Source organism: Cydia pomonella, chromosome 14 (assembly GCF_033807575.1).
Source record: "Cydia pomonella isolate Wapato2018A chromosome 14, ilCydPomo1, whole genome shotgun sequence".
NCBI classification, from domain to species: Eukaryota; Metazoa; Arthropoda; class Insecta; order Lepidoptera; family Tortricidae; genus Cydia; species Cydia pomonella.
In genome coordinates, this window is record NC_084716.1 from 7,691,941 (window position 1) to 7,708,529 (window position 16,589).

Here is a 16,589-nt window from a genome sequence, read left to right on the forward strand (position 1 = left end):
TCTGGCCCCGTGCCCTTGCAAGAAACAGGCTACTGTCAAAAACAAAGAGTGGTTTGATTAATAGGTACCTTTGCCCTATTACGTGTGACAAAGCAATTTACGTTCAGTCTAAAATACAATTGTACCATTGTATTACTAACAGGCCAATTTGAACTTGCACTGACATCAAACTGATATTAAAATGATATCAGAACTCGTATCACGGCCCGATTTGAAGAATGAAATACGATAACGATAAGTTCTGGTTTAGATAAGTTCTCATTTAGATATCGTTTGTATGTCGTATAATTGACAGAAGCTGCTCGATTCGGGAAATTAATGTTACTTTGACGTTAGAAATATCGTAGATAGATCTTATTGAGATCACAGCGGAATCGAAATAAACGTCAATTTTGACATGTCCTTTAGCTATTGATCTTTTAAAGATCTTTCTCAGATCTTAAACGTGTCTTAATCATTCTGCGAATCGGGCCGTTAGTCAGATATACTCGTAATTCACGCGGGCGTCTCGCTCCACTTGAATTCGCGAATGACAGCAAACTGATATGATTCCTATATCATTCTAATATCGGTTTGATTCAGATCTAAGGTGCACGTTGGAATTGTCCTGTAAGTCACTAGTTATTGTCGGCATCAATTATAGCGGATAGTGTTTCACAATAATTGATTTCGTTGGATAAATATTTTTATTGACGTCTAATATAAAAAAAAAACATGTAACGTGTGCAATTGTACCATACATTTTCACAACTAATATGTCGCATCTTGTATAGGCATATATTTATATTATTAAATAGGTATTTTACCAAACTCTATTGAAATTGCTATCGCGTTTCATAATTAGTCATCAGGTAGATTTATTTTCTTACATGAATAATTAATGTGGCTTATGGCTATTACAGGATATAAATTACCTCATTTTTTGTTCTCATTAAAAAATTCTTAGTAAGCTTAAATTCGGTATATTTTCTTTTTCGAAAGCGTGTAAATCTACATAAATCATCTCACAAGGATTTTTTCGTACCTACCTAATTAAACACCAGCACGGCCAACCAAAGACAGGAACACCAACAAAATAAATAAATAACAATTACGTTAGATTAAAACGGTTTTCATTCACATAAATCACATATGTATATACCCTTTATTACACAACACAAGCAATGGTACATATAAATCGTAAGATTAGATAATTTTTAATGGTAAACATATCTTAACGGCTCCAATCATGAGACATTTCAGTGAAAATCTGGAGTATATTTGATATTTCACCGACACCTGAACAATTTCTACCGCTTTATGCGTTACAAGAGATCATCCTATGATGGGACTAGCACCAATGAAGCACTATCCTATGATGTGACTAGGGTCCCTTATGGACAAGAACACGTCAAATACCATAAATTGTAGTGGGTACTAACATGAACACAAGTTTCACATAACTTACAGAATATTTTGTAAGAATTATACATAACATTGTAAGATACAATAAACAATATATTTCATAGTCAGTGGCAGTTCCATTATTTAGTTAAAAAGTAAAATAGGTTAGGGTCGGCAACGCGCATGTAACTCCTCTCGAGTTGCAGGCGTACATAGGCTACGGAGACTGCTTACCATCAGGCGGGCCGTATGCTTGTTTGCCACCGGCGTAGTATTAAAAAAAACCGGCCAAGTGCGTGTCGGACTCGCGCATGCAGGGTTCCGTACCATTATTTATAAAAACGGCATAAAAATTATGTTTGTTGTATGGGAGCCCCCCTTAAATATTTATTTTATTCTGTTTTTAGTATTTGTTGTTATAGCGGCAACAGAAATACATCATCTGTGACAATTTCAGCTGTCTAGCTATCACGGTTCATGAGATACAGCCTGGTGACAGACGGACGGACGGACGGACAGCGAAGTCTCAGTAATAGGGTCCCGTTTGGCCCTTTGGGTACGGAACCCTAAAAAGGCATGTTATACCTAAACGTGTGACGCGTATTTTTCTGCAATTATAAGTAGGTATCTTATTTTAAAAATATAAAAAAAATAGTAGGTGTACAAAAGTACATACACACTTAAGTGGACACACAAAGGATCTATCCACTTCCAGAAAAGAAGACGCGACAAGTCCACAAGGGATTATTAGAAAAATACAAGTTTTCATATACCCCTGATGTGACGTTTAGCGTACCGTCCGCTTCATACATCCTCACGCTCAGAGAAACTGATAATGGCCGATTCGGACGAGCTGAGTACACGTCATATGCAAGAGCCATCTGCCAGTCTACATACCGTCCAGCTCGGCCTGGTTCTCTAAGAAACCGAGCGATGAGACCTTCTAGAAAATACCATCTAGAACCACGACCACGATTGAAAGACCTAGGTTGTGGAATAAAGTTATATGGCTCCATGGCTCCACCAAGTACAGCCGCCAAGAGATGCGCTCGCTCGTCATTGTTGCCATCTAGCCGTGACGTGTAAGGATTCATCATTGCGATATTCCTTGTGACGGTAGATGGAATGTTCCCTCGGGTACCAGGCGGCCGGATATGATTCCTGGTAATCACAGCTCGTATAGCCAAAGGTATTATGATATCATCTTGACCAGGAACAGGAATCGGTAGCACTGTATATGACTGGACTGGCCCCCCGTCATTAGGAACCATAGTCGGAAACCCGGATTCAAACTCTGCTACCAAATCTCTTACACTCTCTATATAAGGCCATTGTGAATTTATCGCCCGCTTCTTTCTATATTCCGACTCAGAACATTGTTCATATCCAGATTCATCCAAAACTCCAAAGTACTGCAAAGCTCTGTTAATGTTTTGACCAAACTCAAACAATATTAGACTTTTATCTGGATTTAAATAGCATTTTTTCCACTCTTTATTCTTGTCGTAACACTTATAATCACCTTTGTACAACACGCATCTTGAAATGCATTCATCATTGGATTTTTCTGTAGGATAGTTGAAAACTAGTACCACATGTTCTGGGTCGCATTTCTCCCAGGAATTATGGGTATGACACCAGTTGTAAGTTTCTCCCCGTTTGCTACAATCATCAGTACATATGTACAAGTAGTTATCCGTCTGGGTTCGCTTAGTGGCAGTTCTTGCTTCATATCTAGTACAGTAATCCCAACTGATAGAATTGTCTACTAAGGTAGCACACCACGCGAAGGGCTCAGCGTTGAAACCTCCACAATTGCTGTAGCAGTTGGTTCCTTTGATCGTTTTGAAGACTGGAGATGGAACTTGGCTTACAGTGCAAGTATCTGTGTGGCCCCACCAGTCGTAGATGCATCCATTGTTCACGCAATCTCCTAGGCAAGAGTAGCCATTGGTTATTCCTGAATTGTGTGTGTGGTGATAAAGACTGTTATCAGTAGAGATAGCTTCATGAATTAAAATGAGAACAATTAATGCGTTCATTATGATCTAAACTCAGTTGCAATTTGAAATGAATAGTCATTCATCCACGAGTTTTATAGTGGTGGTAGTACATATTACAGATAATCGCTGATTCATTTGGAATAACATAAAAGTACTTGTAAGTATTGTAACGTGATTTCACAGATAGTAAATAATATCGTGGACCTTGAATTTGTATAAATGTTGTGTTGTTATCGATTGGGCAATGTGTTTGGTTTTTCTATTTGATTGTATATTATTACACGTTAATGACGACTTATCGAAGTAATTAAACTAGATTCTAATTATTTTTGAAACCATTATTATGTTTCCGAACCAAATGGGTTCTGTTTTTTATCTCTTGAATTATGTGTCTTTTATTTTTTTACGCTTAAAAGTAAGCCTTTATGTACACAACATAGACTAAACCGTTATCAGTTTTTAATATGTAACACGCTTTGCCTCCAATAAAAATCCCTTCACTCCCTAAAGTATAATTTTGTTTGACAAACAAGTATTTTCCATCCACTCGGCTCTTTAGTCCCATGAATTTAAAGCGAAGATAACGTGAAATTATGCCACTGAAAGTCGCCTTAAGTCTCAAGTAATTAAAACAAGATCTGTAAACACTTTATGCCTTTCGGCGGAGATTCTTTGCTGCGATTAGATAAAAAAGAAGCTGAGTTTGCCCGACTCATTTATTTTTAGGCGTACTTGGTATGATAAGGGTGTAACCCGTCTTGGTGAAGATATTAGGTTGAGTGTTTTCTCTGTGGCTAAATGGAATTGGAATCTTTCATATGTTAGTACCAGCATAGTTCTAGTAAATAAAGAATACTGACAGCCAACATACAACGCCGCGCTACGAGATTCGTCAATGTTGTGGAATGGCATTAAATATGACTTATACATAAAATGTTTTTGCGTACTAATAAAACCTGCCACCTTCCTGCTATTTACAGTTTAATAACTTAAAATTGGACTAACTGCAGTTATAGTTACAAAAGTAGATTTAAAGCATAAAGTATTTTGACCCCCTAGAAAAGGTTTTAAAAAATTGAAACTAGATGGCGCCATTAAATAAGAATTTACCTAAATTGCTTTTATTATGCTTTGATTATACTTTTGTGCACATGACAGCGGCCAGAGAGGTCCAAAATTTAGACGCCATAAAAGTAGTAAGTTAGGCTCAGGTAAGAAAGCACATCAAATATTTTTTGTAGGTATAGCAATCTGTCAGACTTATATAATGTATATTCTCATTTCTTTATTAATTTCATTTTTCGTTTTCTTGTGTAGGAATTCGATATGTTTTCTGAAAGAGCTACCTAAATTGTATTTTATTTTTCTTATTTAATGCATGTTAATTATATGATGTAATATTTTGAAAAGATGTGTCCCGCCGAGTTTCTTGCCGGTCCCTATTGGGATACCCTCCTCCAATTGAGGGGGGATTTAAATCTTCTCGAGGTGTAGGATTAGAGCCGGTGTAGCTTTATTTGGCGTTCATAAGCGCATTGTAATATGTCTACTTGAATAATAAACTATCTTTATCTCTTTATCTTATCTTTACATTAAATCTTATACGAGGATGTACGTCGAGAGTATAAAAGCATAAAATAAAACATTTTATCTGTGACGACTGTCAGTCCTAGCGACCAGGTTAAGGGTGCAAATTTTAAAACCAGCACAAAATATCCACACATCATGTGACAATTACATAATCTCTCGCCTTTTATTTTGCACTTGCATGCATTTATTTACGAAACTTCCTTTTTACCACCTCTAAAATTGTCAGCGCGCGTTGTAAGTTTAATTGAAAACGTCAGCGAAACCCAACTTTCCCAAGACATTAAAATTTCCAGCACATTTTAGTTTAAAGTCGCCATATTTGATTACTTAAAATGAAATATACTTCCAACGCTATCAAAATAATGTCCTCGGCGATAAATTTAGCTTCTAAGAGAGTGTTAATAAAGTTCATATTCAGTTGCCGTATCATAAATTTGGAGTGTGCTTGGGTGAATAACGCTTGCAATTTTGTCCCGCTACGTCCTCGAAGGTACGATATACTATTTGTTTTTCATCATACATGCTGTGTTTAGGAAAACAACTGAATGTTGTAGCTCTGCCCGACACGCTGGAGCACAGTATCGACTGTGTTTTCAATCGGGGGAACCAGAATGTCCTGCTCCAAATTTAAATTTTCTACCCTTTATGAAGGCGTGACAATCGCCGCAAGTATGTGGCTTGTTAAAGGTATTTATTTAGAAAATATTTTGAAGCTGACATTTTTCGGAGCGTACATTTTGTTTATCGTGCGCAAATATTATGCACAGTGAATATGATACTGTTAAAAAATGTGTTTTGGTTTTAATAAACCTAAATAAAGTGATATAAATAGAAGTATTACTATTAATAACTAGCTTAAATCTAAAATAGACCCTTGAGGCCAATGCCTCGTCGTACAATTACCAAGGATCTATTATGTAAACAAAGCGATCTTGTAATGAAAAATAAAGTGATCATGTAAAAGAAGTCATTTCTTGAGATAATAAAAAAAACGTGTAAGTTGTTTCACATTACAGGTTACTATCTTCACGTAAGCTGTGCGTAAGCGAGTAGCACGTACCTACCGTGGTTTCCCAACGTTTTTTTAATACAATTTTGGGTATGTTTATCGTTAAATAAAATACCGTTTTTCATTGGTAAGGCGTCCCCAGCGCTTTCAAACCAAGAACTTACAACAGAACAGAACTAAAATTGCTATCAATTGTCTGTCCTTATCTGACACTTTTATATTAATGCATAATAGAAAAGAATAAAACATAAACGAAAAAGTTTAAACATTTCATAATTTGATAAAAATTGAGCGCTCCATTTAAACAGCTCACACATGATAAGCTAAGTTTGCTCCCGACGCTGTTTGATCTGCTCTCGGCGCTGTTCTAGGGCAAGTAAAATATTGACGGCGTTCTCTCGGTGCCTAACTGGTGTTTTATTTAGAGTTTAAATTTTCAACGAAAATTCAGTCACAATTGTGAGTCGAAAATGAGGTAAGATTTGGAATTCGGTAAAGTGTCATAAGGTACTGAATATATAGGTATTTAAAATTGTCTATACGAAATCTGAGTCAGACGATAGCGTATTTATAGAAATATGGCGCCTGAATTTGAACTCATAAAAACACCACAAAGGGTCCTTGCAACTGATTCTCAAATATTTTTGTTACTTTTACATATTGCGTATCAAAAAAAGGTAAAACGATAATTTATTAAGCTCCATCACTCCATTAGTTCCAAAAATCGTCTTTCTAATTTTTTTTTTTGCCGGCACCTAAGAGAGCTGTAAGACGTGTTTTTAAATTTGTTTACAAGTATGTTATCTACCGATTCGTGTTATTTTTGTTCAGAATTACCATAATCTGTTTAAATCTTAATGGAAAAACAAATGCCCTAAATTTTGTTTATTATATTTTTCGTACTTCCCATTACTTTAGGTACAGTCAGACAAAACTTTTTTGTTCGGTCGGGCGTGTGCCACCCTCATCCAAACGTTTCCCAACTGTCTACTAGACTATCGGGCAGCTTACTGGGGACCTTCTCACGCTGCACCTTTCTAATAAGACGAAGTATTCTGATTTTAAAATCTGAGATAGATTTTCATTGACTAAATTGTGATAGTTTTGAACTGTGAAATACGACCTTGATGATCGATCGTCTTGGTGATTGCATTGAATCTCACGCACGACTTTCACTTCATTTCGCTAGTACCACTCAGCGTGAGTGATATTCTAGGTCGTATCAAAATAAGGTCAAAACCGTAATAAGTTATTAAGTTTGAATCGGATTCTCTGTTAAGGTTTATTAGTATTGATATAATTAGAACGCTTACGCATATTGGTACGTGCTAAATACACTAAGATTTGTATATAAGGCATATATGTCGAGCGCACCAATAAGTACAACTGCGAGTCAATAACAACAAAACCATAATACATTTTAAAATTAGAATAGGCCTCCACGAGCATTTCTACCTAAAAGCTCCGCCCACGCGAATTAAATATGACATCTCTGCGAGTCTGTCAACGGCCGCGGTTTTCCTTATTTCTGATTAAATGTGGCAGGTTTAACTCAGCCATATTTAAAATTATCATTTAGTTAACAGATGGTTTTCCTAGGAAATTTGTACCATTTACTTTTCGACTTTTTTTTCTAAATGTTTATTTTTGTTTTCAAAGCTATATTATTTCAGTGAAAATTTAACGCCTTGCACACCTCATTGGGGTATACATTTTTGCTTACCAATAGGTAAAGTGAGCTGCGAAATAGCTTAGAGAAAGAATTCATTGATAAAGTTGCCATGTACATTTGCAGCTGGATAGTACATGAGATTTAGTTTTAACACTTTTAACCATATGAACTTATTTTAACACTTGTTTGTTTTATACCAACTTTGAACTACTTATTTCTTCCCTATTAAAATATGTAATATACGCTACATTGAGTGCTGTTACCTCTTAACAGATGCTGAGCTGCTTTCTACGACATATGATTTGCATATTGAAATAAAGTCCCTCTTACAATTTATCAATTTAAATAAGATTTTGGCATAAATTTCATTTTTGGTACAAGCTTTTATCGCTGACTGTACTTTTCTTTCCACAAGTAACTAATACTCATCGAGACAATTCTAAAAACCCCAAACACAATTAGGTTACGTTGTTTTATCACAGAGTTCCTATGGCCACCCCCTGTCTCCATCATCAGATCATCTCGGTGGTACCATTATATTGCATCCTCACCCGACTTACATATGTATGCAAATTTTCAGCTTCATCGGAAACCGGGAAGTGGGTCAATAGGCTGAGAATATCTTACATTTACAAAAAGTCCCGTCATACTGGCAACTTCACGATAAGATAGGTATATTATATATATCAATTTCTACTACATTTTAGAACTTTCAATATTCTGTGTAGGCACCACAGCTCGCAGGTAAAAACATCTCTGGAAAACCGCGTTCAGATGCCTAGGCCTCTGAAGGATCTAGGTTCGGAACGCCAATATTGTGCTAGCCCTGGAAGCTGCAATGATTGTGCGCTGCGCAAACAAATGTTCCTTTTAAGCTAGTGTTTAAACGAGCACACGTTTTCAGAGAATTCATTCAGATACATCGACTTTAGGTATTAAACAATTAGGTGTGGATACTTACTAAATTTTGGCAAGTGAATAATTTATGTGGCAAAGGGTGAAGCGTGTACAAGGTACAGTCAGCAATGTCGGCATCAATATTAGCGTATGAAACAACGCGCTGATCAATTAGAGATATATCAAAACTTGCCACAGATAAAATAGTTTGACATATACCAGAGAACATGTACTTGTGACGCGTAGTCTGAAACACTACTTTTGATGCAGACTGTACCGAGACTATGAACCGGAAAAAACAAATAGGTTCCTGGCAAGGTCGATCAAAATGCTCAAGATCGCAGGAAGCCATGTAGATAAGGGTTATGACTCGTCACTGTAGAGGTTCTTGGGGAAGGCCAATGTTTTTGTGATCTTGGCCAAATCGTTGGTCCTTTCTACAAGCCGTTCTAAGTTAAGTTTTATGATAGAGTCATGTAGTTATTCCAATTTTGATCTCACACCGCGACATAATGTTTGAGTTTGACGATCATATTTCATCCAATGAACTAGAATATCTGTTAGAGATCTGACTAGGTTGGCCGAAGGTTGCCCGTACATGCTATTTCGCTACAGTCCACTTGCTAATACAGTACGGAGTAGAACTCTGAGGGCGCTGGGCTGAGTGGGAGAGAGGTTTTCGCCTCCAGAAACGTTCTATACGCAGAGAATTTACAAATCACGAGTGCTCTAGATACTCCAGCGAAGCTACTGTTAAAAAAACTGGACACACTCACATTACCCACAGTATTAATTATGCAAGTAGCTGTGTACGTGCGTGAACACCTTGCGTACTATAAAACGACCGCAATGGTACACGAGTACAATACGCGAAACGCTTACAAACTCGTGGGTATTAGCCGTAAACTTGTGAAGTCGTCCAAACTAACACACGTGATGGGCCCCACGGTCTACAACAGGTGGCCAAGCATTGCCACCGAGACCACAAGTTATATAGCTTTAAACGGCGTCTAAAACACTGGCTTATTGAGCGCCCGTTTTATAATTATGATGATTTTTAATCTATAAGGGCAGTTAGTCCTTTTACGCACCAATTTAGATATAATTGTTAATTGTATATTAATTATTCTGATTTGTTAAAATTTCTATATTACTATTACTATAATTTCAATGAATTTGTGACTTGTCAATTTTTTGATGTATTAGTTGAAAATTTTAATGTTATTTTATGTTATTTTACCGCGATGTAAGTCAATTGATTCGTTTTACTGTATAGTAATGTAATTTGATGTTAATTATTAATGTTGACTTGTAAACTGGCTTTACAAAATAAATGACTATGACTATGACTATAGGTCTAAAATGACCCCACGGGAATTGTGCCGCGAGCGACTCAACTGCGCGCATGTGTCAACTATCGTTATTATATCAGCCTTTTATCGCCCACTGCTAAGCACTTCGAGTACGCCACTTATCCCGGTCCTGAACCAATCTCATCCAGAAATGACCTGCAATCTTCCGAATGTCGTCCACCCAACCCAACGAGCCAACGGACGCCAGGCGCTCCTCTCGTCTGAAAACGACCACCATTCCGTAAACATTTTGGTCTACCTGCCATCACTCTGCCTAGCAACATGTCCCGTCCAGCTTCATTTTAATTTGGTAATGAAGATATCGTAATGCCGCGTAAGAGATCTGACATAAGTATAGAATTTTATTTTAGCCTAACAAAACTTTTATTGACCAATACAAATTTACGGTATTTAATATACAAATGAAAGTTCTTTTATCTAATAAATACACTAAGTATTTATAAACACAACATAATAGATATAAAACTTAAAATCTAAGTCTAAAAATAAATAAAACTAATCTTAAAATAAATAATTAAAAACTATCCCCCTGCGGCATGGTGCCGTAGATGCTGGCAGCATTTCCTCGTTGTATCGCAATACTTATTCTCTGTGCGAGGAAGCTGCCAGCTCTACGATCACCGGTAGCGTCTGCTATTTTTTTGGATATTTCCTTGAACAGTGTAGATGCATTCGGACCCCACGGGCCAAGGGTCTCGACGCCAAAAGGTACGAAATCGTATTCGGGGCCGAGACCCCTATAAAATACAAATTTGTTAATTGCTGGAAATGGTGTATTGCATCCGCAGCACGGTCTCATTTTTATCACTTGTCACTATGCCTGTCACTTTCGCACTGTGATAAAAATACGACCGTGCTACCGCTGTTGGCTGATATTCAAAGCTGTAGGCGGGGTATATTCATCGAGAAGGAATAATTTTCAGCCATATGTGTCAGACAAGAAACAGTCTGCTCCGTTTTTTAATGAAAAACATACTGTCAGCATCCTCTATATACTCGTAAATTTTGTTGCTGGTTTTATCATATCTACTTATTTTAACATTGGTCGGCTAGCGACTCAGCCTCGGTGTTCAAGACTTTGTAATTTGAACTTAGCACAGCAGTTGGGATGTTGCCAAAGAATGTGCTCACTCACTAATTCTTGGCGAAACCGTCCAGAAGGTGGCAACAGTATTCCATCAGGCTAAATAATGGCGCCCAACGTATTCTTGAAGAGGGTACTTATTACATTTGAGCAGTAATTAAATGCTTTTTTTTAAGTCATATTCTGTGAAGTACCCTCTTCAATTTAGTGGTTTCCAAAGGACATTCTAAGTGGCGCCCTGTATTTATATAATCAGTAGTAACATAATGTATTTCACATTTTTTACACAACAGTAAATGCCCGCCTGAGTTGGGAAACGAAATTCTCAACGCCTCCATTTTAATGGCCCTTTTGAAACTAAAAGGTCTCAACGGTTATAGCACAAATAAAGGACACATAACCTTCCAAGTTCATGACAATAAGTTTGCAAATGAGGGACCTTTGAATCCATTTATTCTGGCTAAGTAATACCCGAGCGTCCAAACTTTCGGGGCAGAGACAAATTTCACCTGTAAAAAGTTCTGCTTTGTCGACTTTCGTTGAGTGCTGTAAGGTTCTTAAAAATGAGAAACATGAGAGTGTGGGAAATTGTATAGAACTGCGATCCTTCAAAATCGCTGCTACGCACACATTGTTAAATTTGTAGTTGCCGAATAGAGAATTTAGTAAATATGTACTTATGTTTTTCATTTGCATGCGTATATGGTCACATTTCATCATATCAGCCTTTTATCGCCCACTGCTGAGCATAGGCCTCTCTTCTAGTACGCCACTTATCCCGGTCCCGAGCCAATCTCATCCAGAAGTGACCCGCAGTCTTCCGAATGTCGTCCACCCAACGAGCCAACGGACGCCAGGCATTCCGTTGCCCATGCCGAGTCGCCCGTCACTTCGGTTTCTACAGAAAGCATCACGTGATCAACGATCACCCATCATAGAAAATGAAGTGTCCGACGTCTCCGACTGGACCTGGACCGTTCTAGCGTGACTAACAAAAGTTCTGCTTTTGTTCTCAAACGTTTAAGATAAAGTCCTGCAATTCCTGGTCGTGCCTATCACCAAAATTTTGTCACAACGTATTTTTGGGCAGTACCTACCAAGATTTTGGCTGATCAGTGTTCGTAATTTTAAGATAGGTACAAAAAGTCAAATCAAAACCTAATGTAGACCCAAAAAGTTGTTCGTTCTTTCTGTTCATGTATCACACAGGGCCTGAGCGTCCACAATCCACGAGGGCGTATAGGCTTTCTAATTTATTGCTGGCCCGAAAGCATATCTATGACGGATTGTTTGAAAATATGGTTCATGGCAAACTAGGTCGTAAAGACCCAAATCTTAGGTACTTTAAGATCTTTTAAAAAATCCGTGCTAATTTTTATTTCTAGGTACGAAAAAACAATTGAGGTAATTAATCATCAACCGCTTTACATAATTCGTTTCTTCGAGCATTTATTTATGTATTTATCACGATTTATTTTTCTGAGTTATGTATGTTTCCTATATATCTAAGTATGTGTTTGCCTATTAAATCGTCGCCTGGCACCCATAAAACAAGTTTTGCTTAGTTTGGGTCTAGGTCAATTTGTGTACATCATGTATGCCTCAAATAAAGATCATTGACTTTGATTTTACTTGTCCCCTCTAAAGTTACTTCTACCAACAATCTTTGAAGGTTATTAACCTATCACCTATGTATCTACCTATCATTAATGTCTATGTATTTTTGAAACCACAGTCTAGGTAATAAATGAGAGCCCTTTAAAGGCTTCTATAAACTATCTAGCCTTTTGTGTAGGTAAATATCAAAATATTATTATACACTTTCTAAGAAGCATCCTAAATATACGAAAAGGTCTTACTATTTTATGAATAGAAACCTAGGTATTAATAAACGAATACAAACTTTATGTTCATGCCTTTAAGAGTTGTTTTCTCATATCGAAATCTTAATGCCATCTAGACAGGGTAAGAATATCAAATAACCCATTATGAGCCCTCAGAACTTAGTTGCAAAACGTTTCTAGTCCTAGAAGTTTCAAGGACAATTATCGCCACTAACTTGGGTAATTTGTTGATGTTATGATATTACGGTAGTTCGCAATTTACTTTGAATCGTGATTTGTTTAGACGTATTATCGATGGGAGGCACGTCAAGGAACGAACGATTAATAAAATACTTTTCACCACATCAACTGGTAAAGGTCCTCTTGGTTGTGTTAAATTTGGGATTGGTGGCTAAAGGAAACGCCCGTTCGGTTGACAGATTTATTCCGACTAACTGTCGCAAGATTATATATACCTACCTACATGTAAGTAACCATACATAACACCTCCACCTTTAATTTATACAATTGACCACTTATACCTACACTAGGGCGCTACTGTATAAATACACTAGGGCGCATTACATAATCGCCGTGTATTGACCTTGGTCTCGCCTTGCAAGACTCGATAACGGTGTTTATAAGGAAAACTTTTTAATCATTAAATATAACCTATCTGTTACCTAAGCGATAAGCTACCGTTACATATACATTAGTTATTAAGGTAAGGAACATGAGAAATTCAATCTTAGTGGCTTACCAGGTATACAATGTAGCCAAGAGGTATTTATATACTAATACAAAATTATGTAACGAAATACATTGGACTCTTAAATACTAAACACTTAGCTATTATTACTAATAACAAATATATCTTCAAACCCGAATCTGAACGGGGGTTTGCGGATTCTAGGTACCCTGGGTGCATTGACCAGACTGTCAGTAGGCAATTGGGCCCCAGAGGATGGATCAGGTGACTTTTTGGGCATTCTATCGGTACATGGAGCCGCTGTGTGCGCAGTTGGGGACGCGGCCGAATCCGCCACTACCGGCTCGGCGCTACGCTCACGCTCGTTCTCATCGCTACTCCTGGACCAGCTCGTCTCATCCCTCAGTTCATCCTCGTCCAACTGGGTAACCGGCTCGTCATTACCAGGAAACACAAGCGAATTGCGCTTAGCTACACTACCTCCCTCGTTATTTAGCGTTACCCTCCTGCTCTTCAATTGGTCAATATGTCTATGAACCCCGGTTCCATTGTCAGTGTCTACAATATAATCAGTATCTCCGCGCCTGTCTCGTACAGTGCCGGGCATCCATTTATCGTCACCGCGATACTGTCGTACCCAGACCGGATCGCCCGCGCGCAGCTCGCGCTCGACGCCGCCCGCCGCGCGCCGCTGCCGCTCCTGTGCCGCTCGGACGTGATCCCCTCGATCCGGTCTTAAGCAATCTAACCTAGTTCGCAGCGAACGTCCCTGTAAAAGTTTCGCAGGGCTCTCTCCTGTCGTGCTATGTTCGGTATTTCGATATTGCAAAAGAAATCTACACAGTGCGGTCTCCGCGTCTAAATTTTCTTTTAAAGCTTTTATAATTACCGCTTTGCATATTTTTACTGCACTCTCGGCCGCTCCATTCGAAGCCGGGTGGTACGGGGCCGAGAGTACTTGATCTACGCCATTAGATGATAAGAAATTTTTAAACTCTGTACTCGAATACGGAGGCCCATTGTCGCTAACTACTTGTTTCGGAATGCCGAACCTAGACCACAACTCCCTAAGCACCCGTATTACCGCCGCCGCCGAAGTGCTATTCATCTTTATGGCCTCAATCCACTTTGAGTAGGCATCCACGACGATTAGATATGTTTTTCCCCGGACCGGGCCGAGGAAATCGAGGTGTATCCTAGTCCACGGTCTGTCCGGCCACGCCCACATACGCGGCGCGTGCGCCGGCGGCGCACTGGACGCGGCGGCGCACACGCCGCATTCGCGGCATTGCGCCTCGATAGCCTCGTCAAGTCCAGGCCACCACACGTAGCCCCTCGCTAAGCTTTTTGTCTTCACAATGCCCATGTGAGCCTCATGAAGTTCCTTTAATACTCTGACCCTACATGATATTGGTATGACCACTCGGTGACCCCATAAGATGCAACCTAATTCCGTATATAATTCGTTTTTCCTATTAAAGTAAGGGCTTAACTCTCTCATTTCGCATTCCGCAGGCCAACCGTCTTTAATGTAACCTAAAACCCTGCTTAAAATCGGATCCGAGGCCGTTGAGGTTTTCAATTTGTTATAATCCAACAATAAAGCGTCTGCGGCAAAATGCAGATAAGTCTGTTCAGGTATCTGGCCCGCCTCCTCCACCGCTTCATCCTTGTATGATTTAATTAATCTAGACAGAGCGTCCGCCGTATTTTTCTCGGTCGAAATGTACTCGATATCGAAATCGTAAGCTGAAAGCACTATCGCCCAACGCTGTAGGCGGCTCGCGGCGGTAACCGGCACTCCGCTGTTTGGTCCAAAAATACTAACCAGCGGCTTGTGGTCTGTACGCAGCGTAAACCTACGACCATAAAGGTACTGGTGAAACTTACTAACGGCAAATACTATTGCTAGTGCCTCCTTATGAATCTGGCTGTAGTGCAACTCGTGTGCAGTTAGAGACCGCGAGGCATATGCCACGACGCGTTCGGTACCGTCGGGCGCGCGCCGGGCTAGCACGGCCCCGAGGCCGTGCGAACTCGCGTCACAAGTAACCACCGACTGTTGTGAAATATCAAAATGCACCAGCACGTCCGTACTGACTAGTAACCTCTTCACCTGTCTAAATGCTGCCTCCTCCTCCTTACCCCAGCGCCAATGTACCCCTTTTTTTACTAGCTGGTACAGTGGATGCAAATATGAACTCAAGTTGCGAACGAATTTACCATAAAAATTTACCATTCCTAAAAACGAACGCAGTTCGGCCACGTTTTTGGGAGCACTCATTTCTACTATGGGTTTTATCTTCTCCGGATCTACACTCACGCCCTGCTTATCAACCTTGAACCCCAAAAACGTAACTTTGTCGGCAAGGAATACGCATTTACTTTTTTTTAATTTCAACCCACAACTTTCTAATCTACTAAATACCTCATTTATTGTTTTTAAATGCGCATCTAAGTCCGCCCCTGTAATTAATATATCATCTAGGAAATTAAGTACGTTCGGAATTCCCTGTAGAACCGATTGCATCATTTTTTGGAAAATTCCCGGGCTGGACGAGAGCCCGTACACTAATCGATTATATTTAAATAATCCGCGGTGTGTATTTATCACCGTATAACACTTTGACGCTTCGTCTAATTCATACTGATTATAGGCATGCGATAAATCTAACTTCGTGAAATATGAATTATTGCTTAAATTTGTAAACAAGTCCTCAATTTTTTTCCCATCCTCGTCGCCAATGTTAAATTTGGGATTGGTGGCTAAAGGAAACGCCCGTTCGGTTGACAGATTTATTCCGACTAACTGTCGCAAGATTATATATACCTACCTACATGTAAGTAACCATACATAACAGGTTGTTCAAAAACGAATGAAAAGTTGCTTTTTATTCATATGTGGGGAAAAATACAAATCGGATGCAAATTTTGAATTGTTTCCTTATGTTAGCGGGTAGAATTGACTTTTAAATGATGATTTTTGAATAGTAAATTTTCTATTACGTTCATTTGGATTTAATTTGGTTTGATTTTATTGGTATTT

General features: G+C 38.8%; 2 protein-coding genes across 2 annotated transcripts; both read right to left on the reverse strand.

The window, feature by feature from the left end:
* Positions 1-946: 946 nt before the first annotated feature.
* Positions 947-3,931, reverse strand: LOC133524834 (uncharacterized). Its single transcript, XM_061860985.1, has one exon. The coding sequence runs from the start codon at positions 3,423-3,425 to the stop codon at positions 2,085-2,087; it is 1,341 nt and encodes a 446-aa protein (XP_061716969.1). The 5' UTR covers positions 3,426-3,931; the 3' UTR covers positions 947-2,084.
* A 9,748-nt stretch (positions 3,932-13,679) lies between these two features.
* LOC133525357 (uncharacterized protein K02A2.6-like) lies at positions 13,680-15,827 on the reverse strand. The gene has a single exon (XM_061861642.1). It carries the CDS (start codon positions 15,825-15,827, stop codon positions 13,680-13,682), a length of 2,148 nt encoding a protein of 715 aa, XP_061717626.1.
* Positions 15,828-16,589: the final 762 nt, after the last annotated feature.

Coding starts and splice junctions, on each gene's coding strand:
- LOC133524834 (XM_061860985.1), bottom strand. CDS start 3,425: ATGAACGCATTAATTGTTCTCATTTTAATTCATGAAGCTATCTCTACT.
- LOC133525357 (XM_061861642.1), bottom strand. CDS start 15,827: ATGAGTGCTCCCAAAAACGTGGCCGAACTGCGTTCGTTTTTAGGAATG.